Below are 25,675 nucleotides of genomic sequence, written 5' to 3'. Positions count from 1 at the left end.
ACATTGGGTGTGTACAGGCATATTGTTTATTTCTCTTCATGACACTGAGGGTGTGTATAGAAGTTATCCCAAATGTTGTTCCAAACTTTAATCTCCTTGAATTTAGCAGCATTCAAGATGAGTACAGATGGAGAATGTCATCATCTTTTACTGTCAAAGTTTTACTTTTCCAGATTCCAAAGCTGATTCAACATTTTTTAAATGTTTGTTCTAATTTTCATGAGCACTATTCAACATTTTCCTCTCATTTGTTTTTAAGGGTCCTGTTGGCCCTAGGGGACCTCAAGGTTTGCAAGGGCAGCAAGTAAGTATTTTTATAATCAAATTGCATACTGTAGCAAAAAGAAAGTTTACAAATAAGGGCTATGTGACATGGCTACTTTGGGATGGCCTTTAAATTGCATATTAACTCTTAGTTTGAATAGGCTTAATTTTCAATCGTTTAGAAATATATGAAAGTTGTCTCATGGAACTAAATTATATCATCTGACTACTTTATGTTACTGACATCCAATGCCAAGATTTATGTGTCTTTGTTTCTGAAATAACAGGTCATTATTTCATGTTATGCTGAAAATTCTCATAACTGCTATGCGCTAACTTTGAAGCTATATGAAATATACTCAGAGGGGCCCATCAACATATGTTATTATTAAAAATAACAATCTCAAGATGATCTCTCTGTGGAATCTTTAAAGAAGCATATTGCTATCCTTTCTACAGCCAGTAAAATAATGATGTAGAGCTATTTAAATTTTTGTAGCCATTTGATAGGCAGTAGCAAATATTTTTCAATAAAAATAAAGACAAGAACCCTTAGCTCCATCATGTATACCAGATTGTCTTTGCAATGTATGGAGCTTTACTTCAAGCTGTTCTATATTACTGCCACTGGTGAATACAAAAGGTAATTTATGATGGTGGTGATGATAATGATTATGGTAATGACACCACCACCAATTGAACATTCATTCTGTACCAGCACTTATCTAGAGTCTTAATATGCATTAGTTCTGTAAGTCCTCATAAAAGCCTTGTCAGGTAGTCCCAGTTTCCTAATAGGTTAGGAAAATGAGGAATAGAAAGTCTAAGTAATTTGCCCAAGTTCATACAACTGGAAAGTGGCAAAGCCAGCTTTCTGAACAAAGGTACTATTAGTGTTCTGTTTTCCTTTGGTTTGTATATATACTTTATTTTTTTTTTTTTTTTTTTTTTAATTTTATTGAGATATATTCACATACCACGCAGTCATACAAAACAAATTGTACTTTCGATTGTTTACAGTACCATTACATAGTTGTATATTCATCACCTAAATCAATCCCTGACACCTTCATTAGCACACACACAAAAATAACAAGAATAATAATTAGAGTGAAAAAGAGCAATTGAAGTAAAAAAGAACACTGGGTACCTTTGTCTGTTTGTTTCCTTCCCCTACTTTTCTACACATCCATCCATAAACTAGACAAAGTGGTGTTTGGTCCTTATGGCTTTCCCAATCCCATTGTCACCCCTCATAAGCTACATTTTTATACAACTGTCTTCGAGATTCATGGGTTCTGGGTTGTAGTTTGATAGTTTCAGGTATCCACCACCAGCTACCCCAATTCTTTAGAACCTAAAAAGGGTTGTCTAAAGTGTGCATAAGAGTGCCCACCAGAGTGACCTCTCGGCTCCTTTTGGAATCTCTCTGCCACTGAAGCTTATTTCATTTCCTTTCACATCCCCCTTTTGGTCAAGAAGATGTTCTCCGTCCCACGGTGCCAGGTCTACATTCCTCCCTGGGAGTCATATTCCACGTTGCCAGGGAGATTCACTTCCCTGGGTGTCTGATCCCACGTAGGGGGGAGGGCAGTGATTTCACCTTTCAAGTTGGCTTAGCCAGAGAGAGAGGGCCACATCTGAGCAACAAAGAGGCATTCAGGAGGAGACTCTTAGGCACAAATACAGGGAGGCCTAGCCTCTCCTTTGCAGCAACCGTCTTCCCAAGGGTAAAACTTATGGTAGAGGGCTCAACCCATCAAACCACCAGTCCCCTATGTCTGTGGTCATGTTAGCAACCATGGAGGTGGGGTAGGCGAATACCCCTGCATTCTCCACCGGCTCCTCAAGGGGGCAATAAATCTTTTTTTTTTTTTTTTTTTCCCCTTGTTTGTCTTTTTTCTTTTTTTTTTTTTTAACTTTCCCTTCTTTTTTCAAATCACCTGTATGAAAAAAAAAGTTAAAAAGAAAACAAGCATACAATAAAAGAGCATTTCAAAGAGACCATAGCAAGGGAGTAAGAAAAAGACAACTAACCTAAGATAACTGCTTAACTTCCAACATGTTCCTACTTTACCCCAAGAAAGTTACATAATATAGCAACATTTCAGTGAACTTGTTCCTACTACAACCATCAGAAATTAACAGACCATAGTCATTTCTGGGCATCCCCAGAACGTTAAATAGCTTATCTGTTCTTCCTGGATTATTGTTCCCCCTTCCTTAATTGCTCTCTACTGCTAGTTCCCCTACATTCTACATTATAAACCATTTGTTTTACATTTTTCAAAGTTCACATTAGTGGTAGCATATAATATTTCTCTTTTTGTGCCTGGCTTATTTCGCTCAGCATTATGTCTTCAAGGTTCATCCATGTTGTCATATGTTTCACCAGATCGTTCCTTCTTACTGCCGCGTAGTATTCCATCGTGTGTATATACCACATTTTATTTATCCACTCATCTGTTGAAGGACATTTGGGTTGTTTCCATCTCTTGGCAATTGTGAATAATGCTGCTATGAACATTGGCGTGCAGATATCTGTTCGTGTCACTGCTTTCCGATCTTCCGGGTATATACCGAGGAGTGCAATCGCTGGATCGAATGGTAGCTCTATATCTAGTTTTCTAAGGAACTGCCAGACTGACTTCCAGAGTGGCTGAACCATTATACAGTCCCACCAACAATGAATAAGAGTTCCAATTTCTCCACATCCCCTCCAGCATTTGTAGTTTCCTGTTTGTTTAATGGCAGCCATTCTAACCGGTGTTAGATGGTATCTCATTGTGGTCTTAATTTGCATCTCTCTAATAGCTAGTGAAGCTGAACATTTTTTCATGTGTTTCTTGGTCATTTGTATTTCCTCTTCAGAGAACTGTCTTTTCATATCTTTTGCCCATTTTATAATTGGGCTGTCTGTACTATTGTCATTGAGTTGTAGGATTTCTTTGTATATGCAAGATATCAGTCTTTTGTCAGATACATGGTTTCCAAAAATTTTTTCCCATTGAGTTGGCTGCCTCTTTACCTTTTTGAGAAATTCCTTTGAGGTGCAGAAACTTCTAAGCTTGAGGAGTTCCCATTTATCTATTTTCTCTTTTGTTGCTTGTGCTTTGGGTGTAAAGTCTAGGAAGTGGCCTCCTAATACAAGGTCTTGAAGATGTTTTCCTACATTATCTTCTAGGAGTTTTATGGTACTTTCTTTTATATTGAGATCTTTGGTCCATTTTGAGTTAATTTTTGTGTAGGGGGTGAGGTAGGGGTCCTCTTTCATTCTTTTGGATATGGATATCCAACTCTCCCAGCCCCATTTGTTGAAAAGACCATTATGGCTCAGTTCGGTGACTTTGGGGGCCTTATCAAAGATCAGTCGGCCATAGATCTGAGGGTCTATCTCTGAATTCTCAATTCGATTCCATTGATCTATATGTCTATCTTTGTGCCAGTACCATGCTGTCTTGGCAACTGTGGCTTTATAATAAGCTTCAAAGTCAGGGAGTGTAAGTCCTCCCACTTCGTTTTTCTTTTTTAGAGTGTCTTTAGCAATTCGAGGCATCTTCCCTTTCCAAATAAATTTGATAACTAGCTTTTCCAAGTCTGCAAAGTAGGTTGTTGGAATTTTGATTGGGATTGCATTGAATCTGTAGATGAGTTTGGGTAGAATTGACATCTTAATGACATTTAGCCTTCCTATCCATGAACATGGAATATTTTTCCATCTTTTAAGGTCCCCTTCTATTTCTTTTAGTAGAGTTATGTAGTTTTCTTTGTATAGGTCTTTTACATCTTTGGTTAAGTTGATTCCTAGGTACTTGATTTTTTTAGTTGCTATTGAAAATGGTATCTTTTTCTTGAGTGTCTCTTCAGTTTGTTCATTTCTAGCATATAGAAACATTACTGACTTATGTGCATTAATCTTGTATCCCGCTACTTTGCTAAATTTGTTTATTAGCTCTAGTAGGTGTATCGTTGATTTCTCAGGGTTTTCTAGATATAAGATCATATCATCTGCAAACAATGACAGTTTTACTTCTTCTTTTCCAATTTGGATGCCTTTTATTTCTTTGTCTTGCCGGATTGCCCTGGCTAGCACTTCCAGCACAATGTTGAATAACAGTGGTGACAGCGGGCATCCTTGTCTTGTTCCTGATCTTAGAGGGAAGGCTTTCAGTCTCTCACCATTGAGTACTATGCTGGCTGTGGGTTTTTCATATATGCTCTTTATCATGTTGAGGAAGTTTCCTTCAATTCCTACCTTTTGAAGTGTTTTTATCAAAAAGGGATGTTGGATTTTGTCAAATGCTTTTTCAGCATCTATTGAGATGATCAATTGATTTTTCCCTTTCGAGTTTTTAATGTGTTGTAATACATTGATTGTTTTTCTGATGTTGAACCATCCTTGCATGCCTGGAATGAACCCCACTTGGTCATGGTGTATGATTTTTTTAATGTGTCTTTGGATTCGATTTGCAAGTATTTTGTTGAGGATTTTTGCATCTATATTCATTAGGGAGATTGGCCGGTAGTTTTCCTTTTTTGTAGCATCTTTGCCTGGTTTTGGTATTAGATTGATGTTAGCTTCATAAAATGAGTTAGGTAGTGTTCCATTTTTTTCAATGTTTTGAAAGAGTTTGAGTAAGATTGGTGTCAGTTCTTTCTGGAAAGTTTGGTAGAATTCCCCTGTGAAGCCATCTGGCCCTGGGCATTTATTTGTGGGAAGATTTTTGATGACTGATTGGATCTCTTTGCTTGTGATGGGTTGGTTGAGGTCTTCTATTTCTTCTCTGGTCAGTCTAGGTTGTTCATATGTTTCCAGGAAATTGTCCATTTCTTCTACATTATCCAGTTTGTTGCCATACAGTTGTTCATAATATCCTCTTATAATTTTTTTAATTTCTTCAGGATCTGCAGTTATGTCACCTTTTTCATTCATTATTTTGTTTATATGGGTCTTCTCTCTTTTTGATTTTGTCAGTCTAGCTAGGGGCTTGTCAATCTTGTTGATCTTCTCAAAGAACCAACTTTTGGTGATATTTATCCTTTCTATTGTTTTTTTGTTCTCTATGTCATTTATTTCTGCTTTAATCCTTGTTATTTCTTTTCTTCTACTTGGTTTAGGATTGGTTTGCTGTTCATTTTCTAGCTTCTTCAGTTGATCCATTAGTTCTTTGATTTTGGCTCTTTCTTCCTTTTTAATATATGCGTTTAGTGCTATAAATTTCCCCCTTAGCACTGCTTTTGCTGCATCCCATAGGTTTTGGTATGTTGTGTTCTCATTTTCATTCGTCTCTATATATTTAGCAATTTCTCTTGCTATTTCTTCTTTAACCCACTGATTGTTTAGGAGTGTGTTGTTTAACCTCCAGGTATTTGTGAATTTTCTAAGTCTCTGATGGTTATTGACTTCTAATTGTATTCCATTGTGGTCAGAGAATGTGCTTTGAATAATTTCAATCTTTTTAAATTTATTGAGGCTTGTTTTATGTCCCAGCATATGATCTATTCTGGAGAAAGTTCCGTGAGCACTAGAAAAGTATGTGTATCCTGGTGATTTGGGATGTAATGTCCTGTAGATGTCTGTTAAATCTAATTCATTTATCAGATTGTTTAGGTTTTCAATTTCCTTATTGGTCTTCTGTCTGGTTGATCTATCTATAGGAGAGAGTGATGTGTTGAAGTCTCCCACAATTATTGTGGAAACATCAATTGCTTCCTTTAGTTTTGCCAATGTTTCTCTCATGTATTTTGTGGCACCTTGATTGGGTGCATAGACATTTACGATTGTTATTTCTTCTTGCTGAATTGCCCCTTTTATTAGTATGTAGTGGCCTTCTTTGTCTCTCAAAACATCCCTGCATTTGAAGTCTATTTTATCTGAGATTAATATTGCTACACCTGCTTTCTTTTGGCTGTAGCTTGCATGAAATATTTTTTTCCATCCTTTCACTTTCAATTTCTTTGTGTCCCTGTGTCTAAGATGAGTCTCTTGTATGCAACATATTGATGGTTCATTTTTTTTGATCCATTCTGCGAATCTATATCTTTTAATTGGGGAGTTTAATCCATTTACATTCAACGTTAAAACCGTGAAGGCATTTCTTGAATTGGCCATCTTATCCTTTGGGTTATGTTTGCCATATTTTTCCCTCTCTCTATTAATATCCTTTATTGTACCCATACCGAATCTCTTTAGTACTGAACCTTTCTCCAAGTCTCTCTGTCCTGTCTTTGTTTCTCTGTCTGTAGGGCTCCCTTTAGTATCTCCAGTAGGGCAGGTCTCTTGTTAGCAAATTCTCTCAGCATTTCTTTGTCTGTGAAAAATTTAAGCTCTCCCTCAAATTTGAAGGAGAGCTTTGCTGGATAAAGTATTCTTGGCTGGAAATTCCTCTCTCTCAGAATTTTAAATATATCGTGCCATTGTCTTCTCGCCTCCATGGTGGCTGCTGAGTAGTCACTACTTAGTCTTATGCTGTTTCCTTTGTATGTGGTGAATTGCTTTTCTCTTGCTGCTTTCAGAACTTGCTCCTTCTCTTCTATGTTTGACAGTGTGATCAGTATATGTCTCGGAGTGGGTTTTTTTGGATTTATTCTATTTGGAGTTCGCTGAGCATTTATGATTTGTGTATTTATGTTGTTTAGAAGATTTGGGAAGTTTTCCCCAACAATTTCTTTGAATACTCTTCCTAGACCTTTACCCTTTTCTTCCCCTTCTGGGACACCAATGAGTCTTATATTCGGACGCTTCATATTATCTATCATATCCCTGAGGTCCATTTCGAGTTTTTCAATTTTTTTCCCCATTCTTTCTTTTATGCTTTCATTTTCCATTCTGTCATCTTCCAGGTCACTGATTCGTTGTTCAACTTCCTCTAGTCTTGTACTATGAGTGTCCAGAATCTTTTTAATTTGGTCAACAGTTTCTTTAATTTCCATAAGATCATCCATTTTTTTATTTAGTCTTGCAATGTCTTCTTTATGCTCTTCTAGGGTCTTCTTGATTTCCTTCATATCCCGTACTAGGGTCTCATTGTTCATCTTTAGTTCTTTGAGTAGCTGCTCTAGGTGTGTCTCTTCTGGTCTTTTGATTTGGGTGCTTGGGCTTGGGTTATCCATATCGTCTGGTTTTTTCATATGCTTTATAATTTTCTGTTGTTTTTGGCCTCGTGGCATTTGCTGTCCTTGATAGGGTTCTTTTAGGGTTTGTAGACCAGTTGAAGTCCTTATCTCTAGTTTCTCAGATCTACAGCTTCGTGGAGTACACTTTCTCTAACTAACCAGCAGGTGGCGTCCACGAGCCACCTGTTCTCCACAAGCCAGATCTCCCCTGCTTAGCCTTTTTGGTGAGTGGGGGAGTGAGTCTTGTGGGGCCCAATTGGTGTCCCAAGCTTGCGTGTGTAGTTGGTGTTGCCTGCCCTGTATGTGGGGCGTGTTTCTGGGCAGTCGGGGAGGGGGGGTGGCCCTAACAATCAAATCTCCCTGATGATCCTAGAGTTTTAAAGCTACTGCAATAGTCTAATCCTTCAGTTCAGTCCTGCCACAGTTTGTCTCTGCCACTGACCCACAAGTCTTTGGTATTGGCGTATGGCTCCTGAGACTTGCAAGTGGGCCCCTCTTCCAGGCTGTGCACCCCGGGTCCTCTGTTGAGGGATGACTGTGCTATGTCACAGGTGAGTGCCGTCCCCCCAGGGCAGTTCTGGGCTGCTGGGCTGTGTTGGGAGGCTCCCAGTCTGCTCAAATGATGGCTGAATGGGGCTCTGTTAATTCACACTGCTCCCCCTTCCCAGCTCTGGGACATTCAGCTGAGGTTGCAGGGAAGGCTAATGTCCACGCCCAGTTTTGTGGTGTGTGCCTGTTATTTGAAGCACTTCCGTCACACTGGGTTGTCTGGGGCAGCTCTGGGCTATGGGGCTGGCGATGGGCAGGAGTGTTTCCTGTCCACCAGGATGGTGGCTGTGAGTGGACACCCCCCTTTTCTTGGGAAGTTGTGTTGTTTAGTGAATTTTCTCAGCCACTGGATTATTGCCTTTTGTCTCAGAGCTCTCTTATTTCTGCTCTTGACTTGACGTGCCCAAATTTCAATTCTTTGAAGCTTTCTGTATTGAGCTTCTTAGAGTAATTGTTTTAGAAAAAGCAAAAAGGATTTTAAAAAAAAAAAAAAAAAAAAAAAAACGGCCCTCCTCAGAGATCTAATGGGTTATTGAAATGCTAATAGACAAAGCAACCAGGGCCATTAAGGAAAGGTGCCCTGGGCAGAGAGATCAGCCTTGCTTCGGGATTTGCATATGCGCCTCAAGGCCTGATGTCCTCCCTTCCCCTTTCTGTGTTCACCAGAACTCCAAAAATCCTCTGCTTTTACTTTGGAGCTTCTCGTGTTGTTTTCCTTCTATGCCCGTCTCCTCTCTGCTGGGCTGGCTGCTCTCAGAGTCTCTGGTGTCTGGCCTCAGTCTATCTATGGTTGGAGTTTGAATCAGTAGAATGAGTTTCCGATGAGAGCAGCCACTGCAATTCTCCCTTCTCCTTCCTGGAGCTGACAGCCCCTCCTCCCCCGGGACTGAGCCTGGCAGGGAGGGGCGCGGGTCCCCTGGCCGCAAAAACTTACAGATTTCGCTGATCTCAGCAGTTCCACGTTTTCATGAGTGTTGTATGAAGTATGCCCAAAGACAGATTGCTCTGTGGTGTCCAGTCCACGCAGTTCCTGGCCTGTATATATACTTTAAAGATATAAAATTTATTCTCAATTCTAGGGTGGTGTTGGCCCTACAGGACCTCCTGGTGAACCTGGTGAACCTGGACCAATGGTAATGTCAAGTAAGCACATAGACCCGGTTAACAATAGGCAGTAAGATGCTGTGAGTTATTTATTTTCCTAATTATCCCCTTAATGTTGCAAGACATTACAGTGCATTTTGGAACCCCTACATTACAGACTGTGCCTAGACTCTGGGTTCCTTATAGCAGAGTATTTAAATCCAGATACTTTGAATATGGTCAGTAGACAGCACTGAAATATTTACATTTGTGAAATTAAACTCTTTCCCTGCTGAGCACATGATGTGAAAGATACAACATAAAATTCAGAACATTAATAAAGCTATTTTCTCTGGTATTTGTCACTTGTCTCAACAATATTTTGGATTACAACACTGGCATGTATAGGTAAATATCCTTTTTTTTTTTTTTTACCTTTTTCCATTTGATTTGCTTTGTTATTAGGGTCCAGTTGGGACACGTGGACCAGAAGGCCCTCCTGGGAAACCTGGTGCAGATGTAAGCTGCCTTTCTTCATTTTGCTTTGAAGTTTTGAAGCATCTAAAAAGGAGCTTCAGTGTTAACATGAATATTCTTCATTGATTCTCATTTCATCTAAATTGGAGAACTCAGAATGGAATTTTAAAAAAATCTAAAAGTGCTCTTAATACTATTAGGCATTGTCCCTTTTCCTGCATTCCCCCAGGCTTTTCATTATGGTTACTCTGTCAGATACTAGACTTTTTCTTACAATAGCTACAACTTTTGCTGTAGAATTACTGAAGTGACCTTAAAGAAAAATACATTGACCTAATAGCAATACATCATTCCGATATCTTCATTAAATGGAAAATTTTGAATGTGTTAGTAGTGTAGTGTCAATATGGCACTATGCTGAAAAGTTATTTCTTCAATTAAAGTTTTAGTTAAAGTTACAGTGCAACTCCAGATTTTAACATCAAGGACATGTGATCAGAGAACAAGGAAGAACAACAAATTTGTTTTTCTGGGTTCTTTTCTTGGTTGTACCAAAAATGAAGATAAAATTATGTATAGGCCATTAATTTCTCTGTAATACTAAAACCAAATAAGTGTTTTCTCTTTATGAGCTATGAGATTTATTTAATCATAGTGTATTAATTTGGCCAGAGAGAAAATATCTACTGTAGTTCTTTTTTTCACAAGAAACAAAGATTCAATTCAGTATCACATGTTTATGTAGAATTTTATAGTTATATATGATTATGTTTGTATGTGTATAAATTTTGATATTAATAAAATACCGAGCTAGGTCAGACTACTGTAATTTATATCCATCTTTTCCTTTAGATAAATTAATGAAATTTACACAAGCTTATTTGCTAGAATGTTTTACTATCTGGAATAGAACTCAGTTTTTTAGATTGTTTAGAGCATTGGAGATTAACTTTCTAAAAAAGACTTTTTATTTGCAAGTTATTTGTCACTTAGTCTCCAAGAAGAACATTTTAATATCTTTTCATACCCTAACCCCTTGTTTTTGGTTTTTTGGTTTTTTCCTTGAAGGGTGAACCTGGTAGAAATGGGAATACTGGTGAAGTGGGATTTGCAGGATCTCCGGTAAGTTTATACTTGTCAGTATAACAACATAAAGTCTTTTCAAAAAAAAAAAAGAACATTAAAATTAAATTGTAATTCAGTGTATGCACATGAATCACATGAATTAGACACTACAACCAGGAAATATTTCCTTCTGTCATTTTGAAGCAAGATAGTTTGACAGTGTAATAGCTGATTCCAATTCACTGCTTTGTATCAGTATGACATGAATAACCCTCTTAGAGTCAGAGAAATTATATTGGTAACCTAACATAGATACTCTCCAAATTGGGTTTCAAATTTTCAGATAAGCTGACCTACTAATGCTTCACAACATCTCAATTCTGTTTTTTTTTTTTTTTAAATATTTGTGGTTTATAATGTTATATATGTTGAAAATAATAGCTCAAAAGAGAGTCCATTGTCTCATTTTTTTATTAGCTAAAGACAATAAATTGTGGACAGGATGCTTCTCTGGCTGCTTCCCAACCTATGTGTTGACTGAACTTTCCAATTGATGTACCGGGCCCTAAAATCTTATTTAAGACAAGATATGCTGATCTCCAGCCCTCCAAACCTAGCTGTTTTCTTCCACCTTTGCTCACTACAAGGACAGGTCCCTGGCAACCCACTTAACCAGAATTCAGCATACAGACCACTTGGCTCCCTCTCTGTCTTCACTCACGTTGCATTGATAGGCCCTCTTCTAGGATGTGTTGCACAGACCATGGGGAATATTAAAGAATGAGAAGCAGTCAAAAAGCCTCTTCTAATGTTCCTTCTCTTAAGACTTCTCCTTGTCCAACAGCTCCTTATACTGACTCAGCCTCCTACTTATCAGATTTCCCGTAATTTCCTAATGTTTATACCCCTCAGTGCAACCAGCAGTACTGCATTAATCTCTGTTTACTTCCTGAAAATTGGTGAGGTTTAACACTAGGATTTTCTAAAAAACGAATGCTGATATTTTGAGGAAATTTGTAGGGTCCTAAGGATAATTTAGTTACAGATATAAAACTATTCCCCAGCTCCCTGCTCCCTTGCTCTTCTTTCCTCCCCATCTGCTTGGGAAGTAAATGCAAAAGCATGAGGTGAGGATTAGTCATTACCACAGATGTCCATTTCCACCAGTCCAGCTCTGAAGCCCCATTCTACTGCACTCTTGCACATACCCACAGTGCGGGCCTCTGTGGGGAGGAAATGTGCCCTGCCAGCACATCACAGATGTATTTTGCAAGTGTAGTGCAGCAACACGTGATTGGGGTGTGATGACAGTCTTGGGTCAGCAAAATGAGAATTTTTTATGTGTACTAGTAGTACATCTGGCTCGTTTTCTTGTTATGTTAAGAAATGCAATCATAGGAGAATTTCTCTTGCAGACCATAAAAACTGAGAAGTGAACTAATTATTTGAAATAACATAGCTCAGCAATTCCCCTATAGACTTAGATGGGAGTGTGCTGTATTTTCTGCTCAGGAGGGAAGACAAACCTCAGTAAAGGGGAACATTCCAGTGGAAAAATTTAAAGAGAGTCCTTGAAGTGAAATAATTTCTAAGCGGGGCTGTGTAAACAGAAGAATCAGTGGAACTTTATTTGTTTGGAGAGCATGGTTTGATATATCCTTACTGTGAAAACCCCTGAAACACCAAAGAAGTCTTTTCTCCTCGAGAGATCACAGAGGAACTATTGCTTTGCTTTCATCAGATGAAATTCATTTGTTGAGTTGCTTATTCATTCATTTAGTGAACAGAGAATGAAACCTATGAAGTGCATAACAAAAGGATTTTGCCATCTGTATAGGACTGTGGCTGATGTGTGGCACAGAGAAGTTTCTTGAGAAAGGTTTAGAGAGTTCAAAGAGATATTCATTCCATTGTTTGTTCAATGATCATTCATTGAATATCCACTAAATGTCAGGCATAAGGTTAATTGCCAGAGATATGCAGATTTATAATACATGACTCTATGCTATCAAGGAATTAACAGTCTACTGGTGGCAATAGTAATGGGAATTCAATTCAAAACCAAATTAATGTGAGCCAGGAGAATAAGCAAATAATTAAGTCCATAGGTCCATATCTTTTCTAACAGAATATGAGGAAGAAGTTCCAAGCATCATTGCAAAATAGTAGTTCCATTTGGATTTGATTCTTTGATTCTGTGTTGTATTGCCTTTTTTTTAAAGATTTGCTCTGGTGGAGGATGCATAAAATTAAGAGAAATTAAGAAATTATCAAGCCAAGAAATGAAGTCATTTTCTCCATATTTTTTTTTACCTTCCTTTTCTGTTGGATATTTCATTTCTTGGTTTAGATTTTTTAAATTTGTAAATCCACAAAGCTTCTCCTGAACATCTTATTTTTAAAAAAAGTTTTCCAGATCACATGTTCATACTATTCTTCCATTCATATTTTGTTGCCAAAATTTCTAAGTTCTGAGAAAAGAAGGAAAAAAAACTGATTTACCACAAGTGTGTTTATTCTTCTACCAAATATAAAGCAACAGTAAAAAGGAGAGAAAACATGTTTGTTTTCCTTAAGTTCCTATCCTGATTTGTTTTTCTATTCCTTGACCTAGTTATTAAGACATTGAATATGTTGATACATGCTTGTTTTCTTGTGTTTTTTTTCCTACTAATTATAACACATTGATATCATTTGAAAAGTTAAGTCATCAAATCAATACCTGGCATTAGTCCATGTCTCTGTGTAAGTTAATTTTCCATTTCTAATAGTGTATGCTTTGCTAAATTTTGATTACCTAGATATATTTTGATAGATGAAAAGTATACTTTACTGTACCTTTCTCTTCTTTAGTATGTCAGTGAAAAACTACTAGATATTTTTTTTAAATGAAAGTATATTAAGCAACTTCCTATTCTTATTCATGACTCTGAAACACTTTGTTTATTTGTTTTCCAGGGAGCTCGAGGCTTTCCTGGGGCTCCTGGACTTCCAGGCCTGAAGGGTCATCGAGTAAGTTCAATCCATTGTAATCCTCCCAGATGCTGGTTTATCAAGTAGGGTCTGGGGTGCACTACCTTCAGAATCTTTAGTATTCTAGTTGTCAATGCTTCTTAACTGGCTGTGGTTACAGTATTCATCTGTGGTTACTGAAATCACAATGCTTTTTCTCATTTCCTTTGAATTTCATTTGATTTGATAAATAAATATATTTTGAGTTCCTACTATGTATCGAATGCTGTGTTAAGGAAGAGGATGCTCTGATGAACAAAAAACAGTTCAGGACCTGCAGCTTCAGCCTAAAAAGAGATACAGTTAAGAAAATATGCAATTACTACGCAGTGGAAAAGGGACATGGTAAAAGTAGAGAGTGCACTGGATCACAAGAGGGCCTTCCACCCAGACTTGGAAGGCGCTAGAAAGCTTCTCCTTCTATAACTAGATAATTTATAATATAGTTTCATGTAAACCATACTTGTATCAGTATCTATATCTATCTATAAATATATTTATATATGAGAAAACATGGCTTATATTCAGTCAGTATATATCACTGGCTGTCCTCTGTTCTGAGTAGTTGAGCTTCTCACTAAAATGCTGACTGCTAATCTAGTTATTAAATGTTTTGAACTTCACCCCTGGATATAACTCATATCTTATAACTAAATAAACTAGCCAACCATTTGTTTCTCCTAAAAACACTACCATTTTTTCTCATTTGTGGCTATAGATTAAATTTCTATGAAGTCACCAAAAAGATGAAAATGTTAAAAGATGAAAATGATATTAAATGGGAAACCATACTTTACTTTTTTTGAATAGACTTTCAGAAAAGGTTGAGAATTTGGAAACATTTTGAGCAACAACTTTAAATTTGAGGTTCTTTTTCATAAAGCTTTTTTTTTTCTGTGAGCTTGATTTCGATTCTTCTTTTATGCTTCTGAAAATTAACAAGGATTATACAAATACAAACATATTTTTCTTCTCAGGGGCACAAGGGTCTTGAAGGTCCAAAAGGTGAATTTGGAGCACCTGGTTCCAAGGTAATTGTATAATACCTCAATATAGCCACAAGATAGCATTTCAGTCAGTTTCAAGTGCCTACAAAATCTTCACAACCACCTTAAATAATTCTGGAGGAAAAATGGGTATAAATAAATCTACAGGTTAAGTAGATAAACATAATTTTTCATAGATGAGTCTGCAATAGCTTTATCAGGATAGGTGACATGACATAATTCTCCACCAAGAACTGCCACCAAGGCACTTGTTTTCTGCCAATGTAGGATGGCTACTGTCTTTATGTGAAGATGGCACTATGATCCACTCTTTTGAAGACACTAATTCTTTTATTTCTTTAAATATATCTTAGAGGTATAGATGGTTTAATAACTCCATTGTTCAGTTCCCTTTTAATCCCAGGACCTTCTGGCCCTCGTTTCTTCCCCAAATTTAAGTTTCTAGAGGGAGACAGAATATGAAAGAAGTGTGATATATTTTTAAGTGAGAAGCATCATGAGATACATATGTGGAAAAGCATTGGTTTAAAAAATTTTATTTCTGAAACCTGTATAATAGATACTAAAGTAATATTGCGGTTCATTTTAGTTTTGCAAAGCTTTATTTGAGCTAAAAATTAAGAGATACATACAACTACTTTTTTGATACTGATTAGTGTGACGTGTGAGATAGTTCCATCAGTCTTGTTTAAATCCCCAACGTTTTTTTTTCACAGAAACTAATTTTCCATTGTATTTTGAGAAAAGGAAATAGAATAGAGTTTTGAGGTCTGTTATTGAAACCATGCCTTTCAAATGCCCATTTAAAAATATGCCTTTAAAATTATAGAAACATGGGAAAAGTGACTTAAGTATAGGCTTTAGGTTTCTCATAATGTAATGTGATCTCATTTTCTCTTCAGGGTGAAGCTGGCCCTACTGGTCAATTGGGTGCCATGGGCCCTTTGGTAAGTATCACTTCAATTCTGTAGTTCTTTGCTTTTTAGATTAAATTAAAAGAGTACTTAAATGAAGAACTTTGGAGAAACATATGTTAGGAAATAATCTTGACTACCTGGGACAGACACAGCATATCAAGAGAATTTGGCTCTTGGAACGGAAAAGTCATCCTGCATTTCATTGTTTTCTTAATTGTCTAATGTCCTTATTCTCAGTGATCTGTTCTCAGTGATCAAGTCAGGATTACTGTAAATTCAGTCCATTAAAGCTAGATTAAGTGAAATCTATTTAGGTAAGAGGTGGTAGAGTAGGTATCGCCACAGGTTTAGATTTTTCGTACCCAAACTTACCCCTAGAAAACTGCTGCTTGATAGTCAATTATATTGAGTCTCAATGGATTGAGCAGTAGTCAAACTACTCTAGAGTGCAAATTAGATACTTCAAAGGATGTTTTTCCTCTCTTATGTACAGGGTCCCAGAGGAATGCCAGGAGAGAGGGGGAGACTTGGGCCACAGGGTGCCCCAGTAAGTATGGACTCTTTGATTTCTATTGTTGAGACATGTGTTTCAAATCTTTTTCAAGTTTGCTTTACTGAATATGCCTTTTAAATGAGATTAACAGTAGTAGTTTCCTGTTCTTTTGGCTTTTCATTTTGGAATAAATTTAGCTTTAAAAATTTGCAAAGATAGTAAGCATATGCTCTTCATGTAGCTTCTCTTAATGTTAACATTCTACCCAACCATGGTATATTTGTTGCCTACTTATTTTTAATACAAAAAATAAGAACTTAATAAAATATATGACAGAATGGATTTGTAGAAAAATATGGGCTTAGAATAGTAATGAAATAATAATAATGAGTAACACTTATCAAGAATTTATTATATGCCAAGCTTTCTTCAAAGCATTTTTATTTCATGTTCATCACAACCCTAAAAGGTAGATACCATTAGTGTACCCTTTTTAAAGATGAAAGGACTGTAGAAGTTAAATAATTGTCCTTGGTCAACCTGTGCAATTTTATGACTGGGTGATACTGGGCAATCACTTACCTGACATTCATTTTTTCTCTGTAAATGGAACTAACAAATACTAGTGGGGTCTTATGAGAATTAATGAACATATATAAAAAGTCTAATAAAGTGCCTGACAATATATAAAAAGGATATTTGATTCTAGAATATGTGTGTGGAAGGAAAGTAGATTTGAAACCAGCATCTGTTGAAACCACTGTGTCTACCTTATACACCAGTTGAAAAAGACGGAAAAATTCCATGCACATTTGTGAAACCGTTTCATTACATTGTATACTATATATCAACAAAATACTGACTTCACAAAGGATCTTTTCCACATGTGATGTTAAAGAAACAGAAACTTAACTCTATCTATAATGAATTTGGCAGCACTCATACTCTACATGTTAGGCAAGATTTAGTTATCTGAATTAATAACTTTCAGATAGTGGCTGAAATAGTGGTTTTCCTATTCAGCATTATTTTTGAAAAATGATCTTAGCAAGTTCACTTAGGTCTTAGATTAGATTCTCTGGGAAACAGACTCTGAGATTTGTATGTAGGAAACTTTGGGGCAGTGCTCTTGGCAATAACACCTGTGAGGTCATGAAGCCATGGCTGATTCTGTGGGGAGCTCTGGATCTGGGATGACCTTTCAATGTCCCAGTTTAAGGGTTAAGAGGCAGTACCTTTGTATCCTGACATTGACCAGTCATTAGACGTGGGCTCCCTTAAGGGAAGAGTTGTAACCTTGGGAGAGGCAATGTCTTTAGCTGAGGGCAATTCCTGGGCAGGAACTAAATTATAAGCCATCATCAGACCATATTCCAGTAGTTTACGAAATGAGTGCCTCAGTCCTGAAGGGGCTCTGGGTGGCTCACAACAGCATCCACTAGCCTTCTTCTCATGCTGCTTGGATCTACTTGCTTTTATATACATTCACCCCATCTGAAAACAGCTCCTCCAGGATTCTGGTTGATCTCTTTCCTGAGGAAAATTACAGAAAGGGAGTTGGGGCAAACTAAATCCCCCACTGCTGAAGCTGATCTTGGGGTTACGTCTAATACTTATCATTTCCCATCCCTACTGTCTATTTTAGATTCCCCTCACCTATTTTAGATTCTTCTGGTCTCGGAACCTTGTTCATTTAGTATCCTATGGATAGAAGTTCCTTCTCTACCAGCACCCAGTAACATGCCTGGAGTTATTTTTCAAAAGGCATATAAATCTCTACCTTGGATGGCATGTCGTTATTCCAGAACGTAAAGGCCTGTGTTGTGATTCTCCCACTTGGACTTGCCACAAGCTCCAAACAGCACATTTTTATATCACTCTAACACCAAAGACTCTGTGACCCCAGCAGCAGGGCTGCTTACCTAACGCCCTGGACCAGCTGCAGAGCCCTTTCCCGCTCTGCCCAGCGAACGCTGACTGCATTTTTGTGTCACTTGATATATGGGCTGGTGCCGTATTCCCTCATGTGGGATATGCTCTCTCTCTGTCTCTCAGTGGGTTCTAAATCTGAGACAAGGTCAGGATGTGGAAACTGGGCAAGGGATTGTGACTTGTTATCGTGACAGCCAATTTGAGCCTTCTGATTTAGTTTAATTGTATGGATTGAGGCATACCTTTGCTGTCTTCCCAAGTATCTTGACCCTGGATAGGAGAATGTGTTCTATTAACTCTCTTCACAGCTCTCTGAAGGTCAGGCTATATTGGCTGATATTTCAACCCTGCAGTTAATTATATTGCCCCACTTTGCTTTTGACAATTCAGGACTACCACCCAGCCTCTATTATTTTGAGATCCTGTCGTCCCCATTACTATCAGGGAGCACAGATTTACAGCATTCTCTGCCATCCTCTGGCCTTCAGAGACTGTCTTAGTTTGCTAATGCTGCAGAATGCAAAACACCAGAGATGGATAGGCTTTTATAAAATGGGGGTTTATTTCGCTACACAGTTACAGTCTTAAGGCCACAAAGCATCCAAGGTAACACCTCAGCAATCAGGCACCTTCACTGGAGGATGGCCAATGGCATCTGGAAAACCTCTGCTAGCTAGGAAGGCAGCTGGCGTCTGCTCCAAAGCTCTGGCCTCAAAATGGCTTTCTCCCAGGACGCTCCTCTCTAGGAAGCTTGCTCCTCTTCAAAACATCACTCACAGCTGCACTCACTGAGTTCCCTCTCTCTGAGTCAGCTCATTTATATGGCTCCACTGATCAAGGCCCACCCCGAATGGGCGGGGCCACACCTCCATGGGAACATCTCATCAGAATCATCTCCCACAGCTGGGTGGGGCACATTCCAAGCAAATCCAACCAGTACCAAAAACGTCTGCCCCACAAGACTACAAAGACAATGGCATTTGGGGGAAACAATACATTCAAACCGGCACAGAGACAATCACCACCCAACTTTCCAGTAGTAAGTCAAGGCCCTGCTGAGAAATTCTGACCAAGGCTTTCCTTGTCACTTTTTGTTAAACAGAGTGTTTCTGGACTCTCTTGCCGAACAGTGAGCTGTTGGCTTAACCAGCCTAACTTAACATATCCAATCTAGTTTGCTCACTTTGTGCATTCTGCTACCATCTGCCAAGGCAGTTCTTGTATTTCTACTTCATTTAGGGTGGGCCGTTGTTCTTTCTAAGTTTCCAAGAATCATTTCCTTTGTTAGCACTGTCTACCAGGATCCTTACCAGACTGTTAAATTGCGTATTGTGGGAGAGTACTTTCATGTCATTACATATCCTCTCTTCACCTATGTATCTGGTCCTACTTTGTCCAGCACTCTCAGGACCTAGTCCCATACATTCTCTCCTGACTCTTGCCTCTACATAATGTAGTACTGCAGTGCTTTTTGTGTATAGTCCCTTTCCGCCCTTATCAGGAACAGCAGTTTTCTCAGCCTGGCTATTTGTATGACTTGATGCTAGTTACTGGTCTGGTGACCTGGCGGGGCGCATATGTTCTACGTTTTTGAAAGGTAGAAGCTTTTGTATCATCTTCAAGCAAGGGGGAAGCAAAAGCTGTTAATGGGGAAATGGGCCACTTCTACAGGCCCAAAGGTTTCAGGGGAGCTGAGATTTCAAAGTTCTTAAGTGTGTCAACCCAGATATTCCAATGCCAAATCTCATGGTCCCACCCCTTCCAACCCAGGACCTTGATCTTGACATAACAAATTTTCCAGGTCTGAGAATTCAAACTTCTCTAGGGCTTTTCAACCTTTCTCATTAAGTCATGTTCTAGATCTTCATGTTTTTCTTGCCTCCAGCTACAGGAGATGGGAATCATTTTAAATGTTGCCAAGGAGGCCCTTTGCCTTAAATTGTTGGTTATCACCATCAGCCATTCACTGTCTTTCTCCAATGGATGCAGTCAAGAAGACCAATGCAATTCTAACAACTTTATAGTTGTTCTTTACCCTAAACATTCTCAAATGCCTATGATAGTACATTCCTAGTCCATTCTCTTCCACTTGTGTCCCATCCTACTTCACATTTGGAGACAGTATTAACAACTGCACTACCGCAGCATGCTGAGGGTGATCCAAACACTGTCACCAGCGGGCCAGTGGGGAATCCAGCTTCAAAATTCCACCTTAGGAACCGTACCAATGGTCTTAGGTCACTTTCCCCAGGAGACAGCCTCAAAGCAGAGATTTGTGTGTCAAAAACTTATTGGGGAGTGTTCTCAGAAACTGCACTTTTGAGGGAATGAATGAAAGAAGTAGTCATTGCCAGGGAGAGAAATTGAACTGGTTTATAGTTGCAACAGAGACCTCAGTCAATTCCCTGGGAATTATGGAGCTGGGATGCCTCTTTAGACTTGTCTTGAATTGAGGCAAGGGGGTCAATCCTTTGTACGCCTGCACTGGCAAAGGGAGGAGCATAATCCTGGGACAGCAAACTCCTTTTAGCCGAGGGCAAATCTTGGGGAGGGTCTCAGCTGGCAGCCATCAGCAGGTCGCACCTCTGGCAGCTGGTTGCACCTCTGGCAGCTGGTATAATGAGTACTTCAGTCCTGAAGGTGGATCTGGGTGATGCTCACAGCATTTACTACAACTTAAGTTTCTGTGTGTGAGTGTGGGTGTTTGTGTGTATGTATATGTGTTTTCCCAGTGAGGACATTCATTCTCACCATTAATCTGTTAAGAAGACTGAGGTGTTCAAATCTTCATTGTATTTGAGGTCACGTAACAGTATGTAATACATTAAAGTAAAAATAATTGCTTTGCTCAGTTCCATTTTCTCCATCTTGATTTTTCTTTCATATTGCTGTAAGGATAGATATGTTTTTTACTACCTTACCAGTGTTTTGTAAATGTATAGTTTTTAAGTTGCTATTAACCCAGTTAAGCATGTTGTCAGTAAACCTTAGTATTTATTCTTGAAATTTTACATGGAATTTTTTAAAAGCATGTGATTATGAGTAAACCTTGTACAAAATGCAACTTTATCTTAGCTTGTCTCATTTTCTCCTAATTAGGGACAGCGAGGTGCACATGGAATGCCTGGAAAACCTGGGCCAATGGTGAGTTTTATTACTTTCACATTCATCCATTCATTCATTCTTCTATTTGTACATTCATATCTACTATATTCGAGACCCTTAGAATACAAAGGTGGCAAACACATGGTATTTGTCCTTGAAAGCTGCTGTATCAAGGAAGAGAGATGTATCAATTGATAATTGTAGCATAATGCTGTCATTAACATAGGACTGTAACTCGAGCCATGGGATCATAGAAGAGAAAGTACTGAAACGTGCAGTGGGAGAAGATGCTAAAGAAGACTTAAAGGGGAGCAGCTTTCAAGCTATGTCTTGAAAGATGAGTAGAATAATGTACAAGAGGATGACATGGTTCATAACATGGATATGTGAATAATGATGAGGATCTCAGGGAAATAATAAATTGGATTAGGGAGGCAGGAGCTAGGTCATGAAGGGGTATGTGTACTAAGGTAAAGGGTTTTTGAATTCTTTCCTATAGTAGTTAAAGTGAAACCATGAAGGGATTATGAGCATAGGAGTGTCATGATCATTTGCAGGTAATGTGGAAGATGAAATGAAGATGACTAGGAGTAAAGGCTGGGGGATGAATTTGAATACCATTGGAATAATCCCAGAGAGAAATTATAAAATGTGAACTAAAATTATTACGGTGGTAATGGGAGAAGACTAAATATCAAGAAGCTAAGAAACTCCACTGTACATGGTCCATTAACTTGCAAGTATAAGGAATTTAGTGGGTGGTAATATCGTTATCTGAGATTGGAAATTCATACAGGAAGAGGAAGAGGCTATTATTTATGGGTTTGGGTTTAGGATAGGACGAAATGAATTCAATTTTGTGATTGGAATGCAAGAGTGGAACTGAGGATGGAGATTTGAATTAGAAATACAGAGTTGAGGATTTTTAACATGTAGGCAATAAATAAAGCCATAGCAGTAAAAGTGTAACATGGGATAAGAAACAATGAAGTATCAGAATGTGACAATATTTCTCATGCTGTGCTTATGTTTGCTGTTGGTGATGTTATTATATGTTCCTCCAGAATGTATTGCACTATCCCATAGGTTATCTTCTGTAATTATGAACCTTTAGCTCACGTTTGAAGATGAAAATCTGAACATTCATTTAGCTACGGTACATTACAAACAAGAGCAGAATTTTCTAATTTCACAAATTCCTGAAATATCACTCACCTTCTTTCTCTCTCCATTAACTTGGAATAGTTCGATTATGTGGATGACTTCAATTGCTGCTCATCAAGTGCTTAGGTACTCAGAGGTATAAAGGATCCTAAGAGATCTGTGAAGATGAAGTAGAGAGTCGTTGTAACCATTGAGGGATCAAAAGGTCTACTTTTATTTTATATGTCAGGTGCACTGAAATTACATTTCTACAAGCAAAATGAAACTGTAGGTTAATTAAGTTTTTTAAAATAGCCTAAGTTGATAAAGTTATTTTCTGAACTACAGAGCAATTAAATCATACATGTGTTTTCCCCATTAAATTATATGACTTTAACAGGGGTACTTTTGATTTTCAAAAAGGGGTATAATAACATCTAGGAGAAATTATTCCATATGTGATTCAGGCTGGTTACTAGTAAAATACACATACTGATATTGGAGGCATCAGGTAGTACACTTCATTTGCTACTTATCAAAACAGTGTTTCCCAATCTTGGCTGCACATTAGAATTACCTGGGGAGCTTTTTTTTTTTTTTTTTTTTTTTTTTATTAAATTCAGTTTTATTGAAATACATTCACACACCATACAATCATCCATGATATACAATCCACTGTCCACAGTATGATAACATAGTTATGCGTTCATCACCACAATCTATCTCTGAACATTTTCCTTGCATCAGAAAGAACCAGAACAAGAATAAAAAATAAAAGTGAAAAAAGAACACCCAAATCATCCCCCCATCCCACCCCATTTGTCCTTTAGTTTTTATCCCCATTCCTCCACTCATCCATGCACTAGATAAAGGGGGTGTGATCCACAAGGTCTTCACAATCACACTGTCACCCCTTGTAATCTACATTGTTATATAATTGTCTTCAGGATTCCAGACTGCTGGGTTGGAGTTTGGTAGTTTCAGGTATTTACTTCTAGCTACTCCAATACATTAAAGCCTAAGAGGTGTTATCTATATAGTGCATAAGAATGTCCACCAGAGTGACCTCTCGACTCCATTTGGAATCTCTCAGCCACTAAAACTATTTTGTCTCATTTTGCATCCCCCTTTTGGTCAAGAAGATACTCTCAGTCCCACGATGCCGGGTCCACATTCATCCCCGGGAGTCATACTCTGCATTGCCAGGGAGATTTACACCCCTGGGAGTCGGGTCCCATGTAGCGGGGAGGGCAGCGAGTTCACCTGTCGAGATGGCTCAGTTAGAGAGAGAGAGGGCCACATCTGAGCAACAAAGAGGTACTCAGGGGGAGACTCTTAGGCACCATTACATACAAGTTTAGACTCTCCTTTGTGGTAATGAGCTTCATAAGGGCAAGTCCCATGCTCGAGGGCTCAGCACATCAAACCGCCAGTCCCAATGTTTGTGACAACATCAACACCAGTCCAGGTGAGGATGTCCAACACATCCGCACCTTCCCCTGGGGAGCTTTTAAAAATACTTATGCCCAGACCAGTTAAAATATAATTTCTGGTGGTGGGACCCAGGAATCAGAATTTTTTAAAGCTCCACAGGTGATTTCATGGGTCTGTCAAGGTTGATAACTATTGCACTATACAAAATGTAGAATTTCACAAATACAGAAATATATTTATGAAATGTATTCCATAGCCATGATTTTTCATAAGAATGCTGCAGTAATTGAACAAAAAGTTGGTAGTGGAAATGTGCCTAATAGTCCATGGAACAATGTTTTTCTTGTTGAAACAGCAAAAGTTGGGTCAGGGTCAACAGGGATATCATGGTAATAAAACACTAAGGAAAGAACATTTTATGAGAAGGACGGTTGTAGGGAATATTCGTGATCAACATGGGTCAAAATTGAAAGACTGTAAAAAAAAAAGTTTAAATCTTTCAGTTTTTCCCATGTGCCAAAAGCAGTATAAAATTATAATAATTGAGATTGTTTGCCACAAGGATCTTTCCACCCTTGCTACTCATAATAAGGAAACAAAATATAGGATGAAAAACTAAGTATAGTTTGAGAGGCCACTATTCCATTCAAAACTGATGGAATTAAAATACAATCCTCAAATAAGAACCAGGAAAACTTAGAATTCTCTTAACCCCATTTCCTTTAAATGTAGACGTTAAACCAGTGGTTTAAACTATATGTGTGTCATTCCAAATGTAGGATCGTTATAAATATCCACCATGAAAAAATCAGTCTAAAATATCCAGATGATTCTTAAGCATCATTTTAATAGAATGCAATACTAGATTTTGGTGCAAAACCTAACTTTCTAAAAATTGTCTTTATTAGTAGGTTAACACGAAGAAAATACAGATCTTGAGAAACAACTGTTTCAATTTATGTTTGTAATTCACTTAATCTTGCAGGCTACACCTGGATAATCCTATTGTTGTGCTTAATACTATTGGACATGTCTTTTGGTACTATTTTATATAAATGTTGGAAGAGACTTGTAATACAATTACATTAATATCTTTATGATTTTAAAGTAAAAAAGTGGATTATTCTTATGTGTCAAAATATGGAGTATTGCTAAAGAATAAAATATGACCTAATTAGATACTGATTAAATACATGTATAATCATTTGTCTATTTTCTTTTAATAGGGTCCTCTTGGGATACCTGGCTCTCCTGGTTTTCCCGGAAATCCTGGAATGAAGGTAAAATGTTAACATATTTAACTTTATTTGAATACCTGAATCCCAAAATATCATTTTGAACATTAATTGAACAGTATAGAAGTTGCTCCTAACTAAGGAAGGGCCCTAAAGTATCCTCATTGTCCATTATGGTAGGAAAAAAAATAAAGAAAATGAAAAAAGTTAAATTAACTATATAATATGTGATTAAGGGAGAATTACTTATAATCATACAACTGTAATAGCAAAGAATCTGTTATGTTTGGACACCAGCCAACAATGAAACAGCTCCGCGGAATAAGAACTTTAATCTGAATTGGAACCCTGTTCTTGGCTAGAAGGCCTGGGATAATAAACAGCAAAATGTTCTAAACAATAGGAGGTTAAAATAAATCATGGGTTGTCAAAAGGCTCTTCTCTCACATTGTGCTGGCCTTCGGGCCTCCCTTCCCCCCACCTTACACAGAAAATAAAGTACTGGGAAGGCAGGATATATTTGGCTCTCCTTGTGGGAATGAATTAAAGTATTCTACTGGGATGACTTGCATTTGTAGAGTCACAATTTGTTCTTTTTCTCAATACTTCTGATGATAAATTCAAGGATTACATAGAAGGATATTAAGAGTATATTACCAAAATCAGTAAATAAATTCAGAATGCTGCTCTCACATTTTAAGCAACACAGTACATTGGATTGCCCCTCACACCAAGTTTCCTTTCAGCAATAATTTTCTTCATTCTGAAGAAGGGATTTACTCACAAGGTATTGCTATACAAAGATGACTGACCATGGGCATCCACCTCATCTTTAAACCTTGC

At 37.9% G+C, this 25,675-nt stretch overlaps 1 protein-coding gene across 1 annotated transcript in view; it reads left to right on the top strand.

Moving 5' to 3' along the window:
- COL5A2 (collagen type V alpha 2 chain) overlaps window positions 1-25,675 on the top strand; it is a 181,816-nt gene that overhangs the window by 118,730 nt on the left and 37,411 nt on the right. Inside the window, 10 exon segments of the mRNA XM_037850470.1 lie at window positions 260-304; window positions 9,009-9,062; window positions 9,478-9,531; window positions 10,558-10,611; window positions 13,513-13,566; window positions 14,544-14,597; window positions 15,476-15,520; window positions 15,984-16,037; window positions 21,015-21,059; window positions 24,824-24,877. Coding sequence (XP_037706398.1) covers window positions 260-304; window positions 9,009-9,062; window positions 9,478-9,531; window positions 10,558-10,611; window positions 13,513-13,566; window positions 14,544-14,597; window positions 15,476-15,520; window positions 15,984-16,037; window positions 21,015-21,059; window positions 24,824-24,877 — 513 coding nt within the window.

This window comes from Choloepus didactylus, chromosome 9, assembly GCF_015220235.1.
Source record: "Choloepus didactylus isolate mChoDid1 chromosome 9, mChoDid1.pri, whole genome shotgun sequence".
Classification (NCBI taxonomy): Eukaryota; Metazoa; Chordata; class Mammalia; order Pilosa; family Megalonychidae; genus Choloepus; species Choloepus didactylus.
Note: the sequence above shows the minus strand (reverse complement) of the source record. Positions and strands in the feature narration are given on the sequence as shown.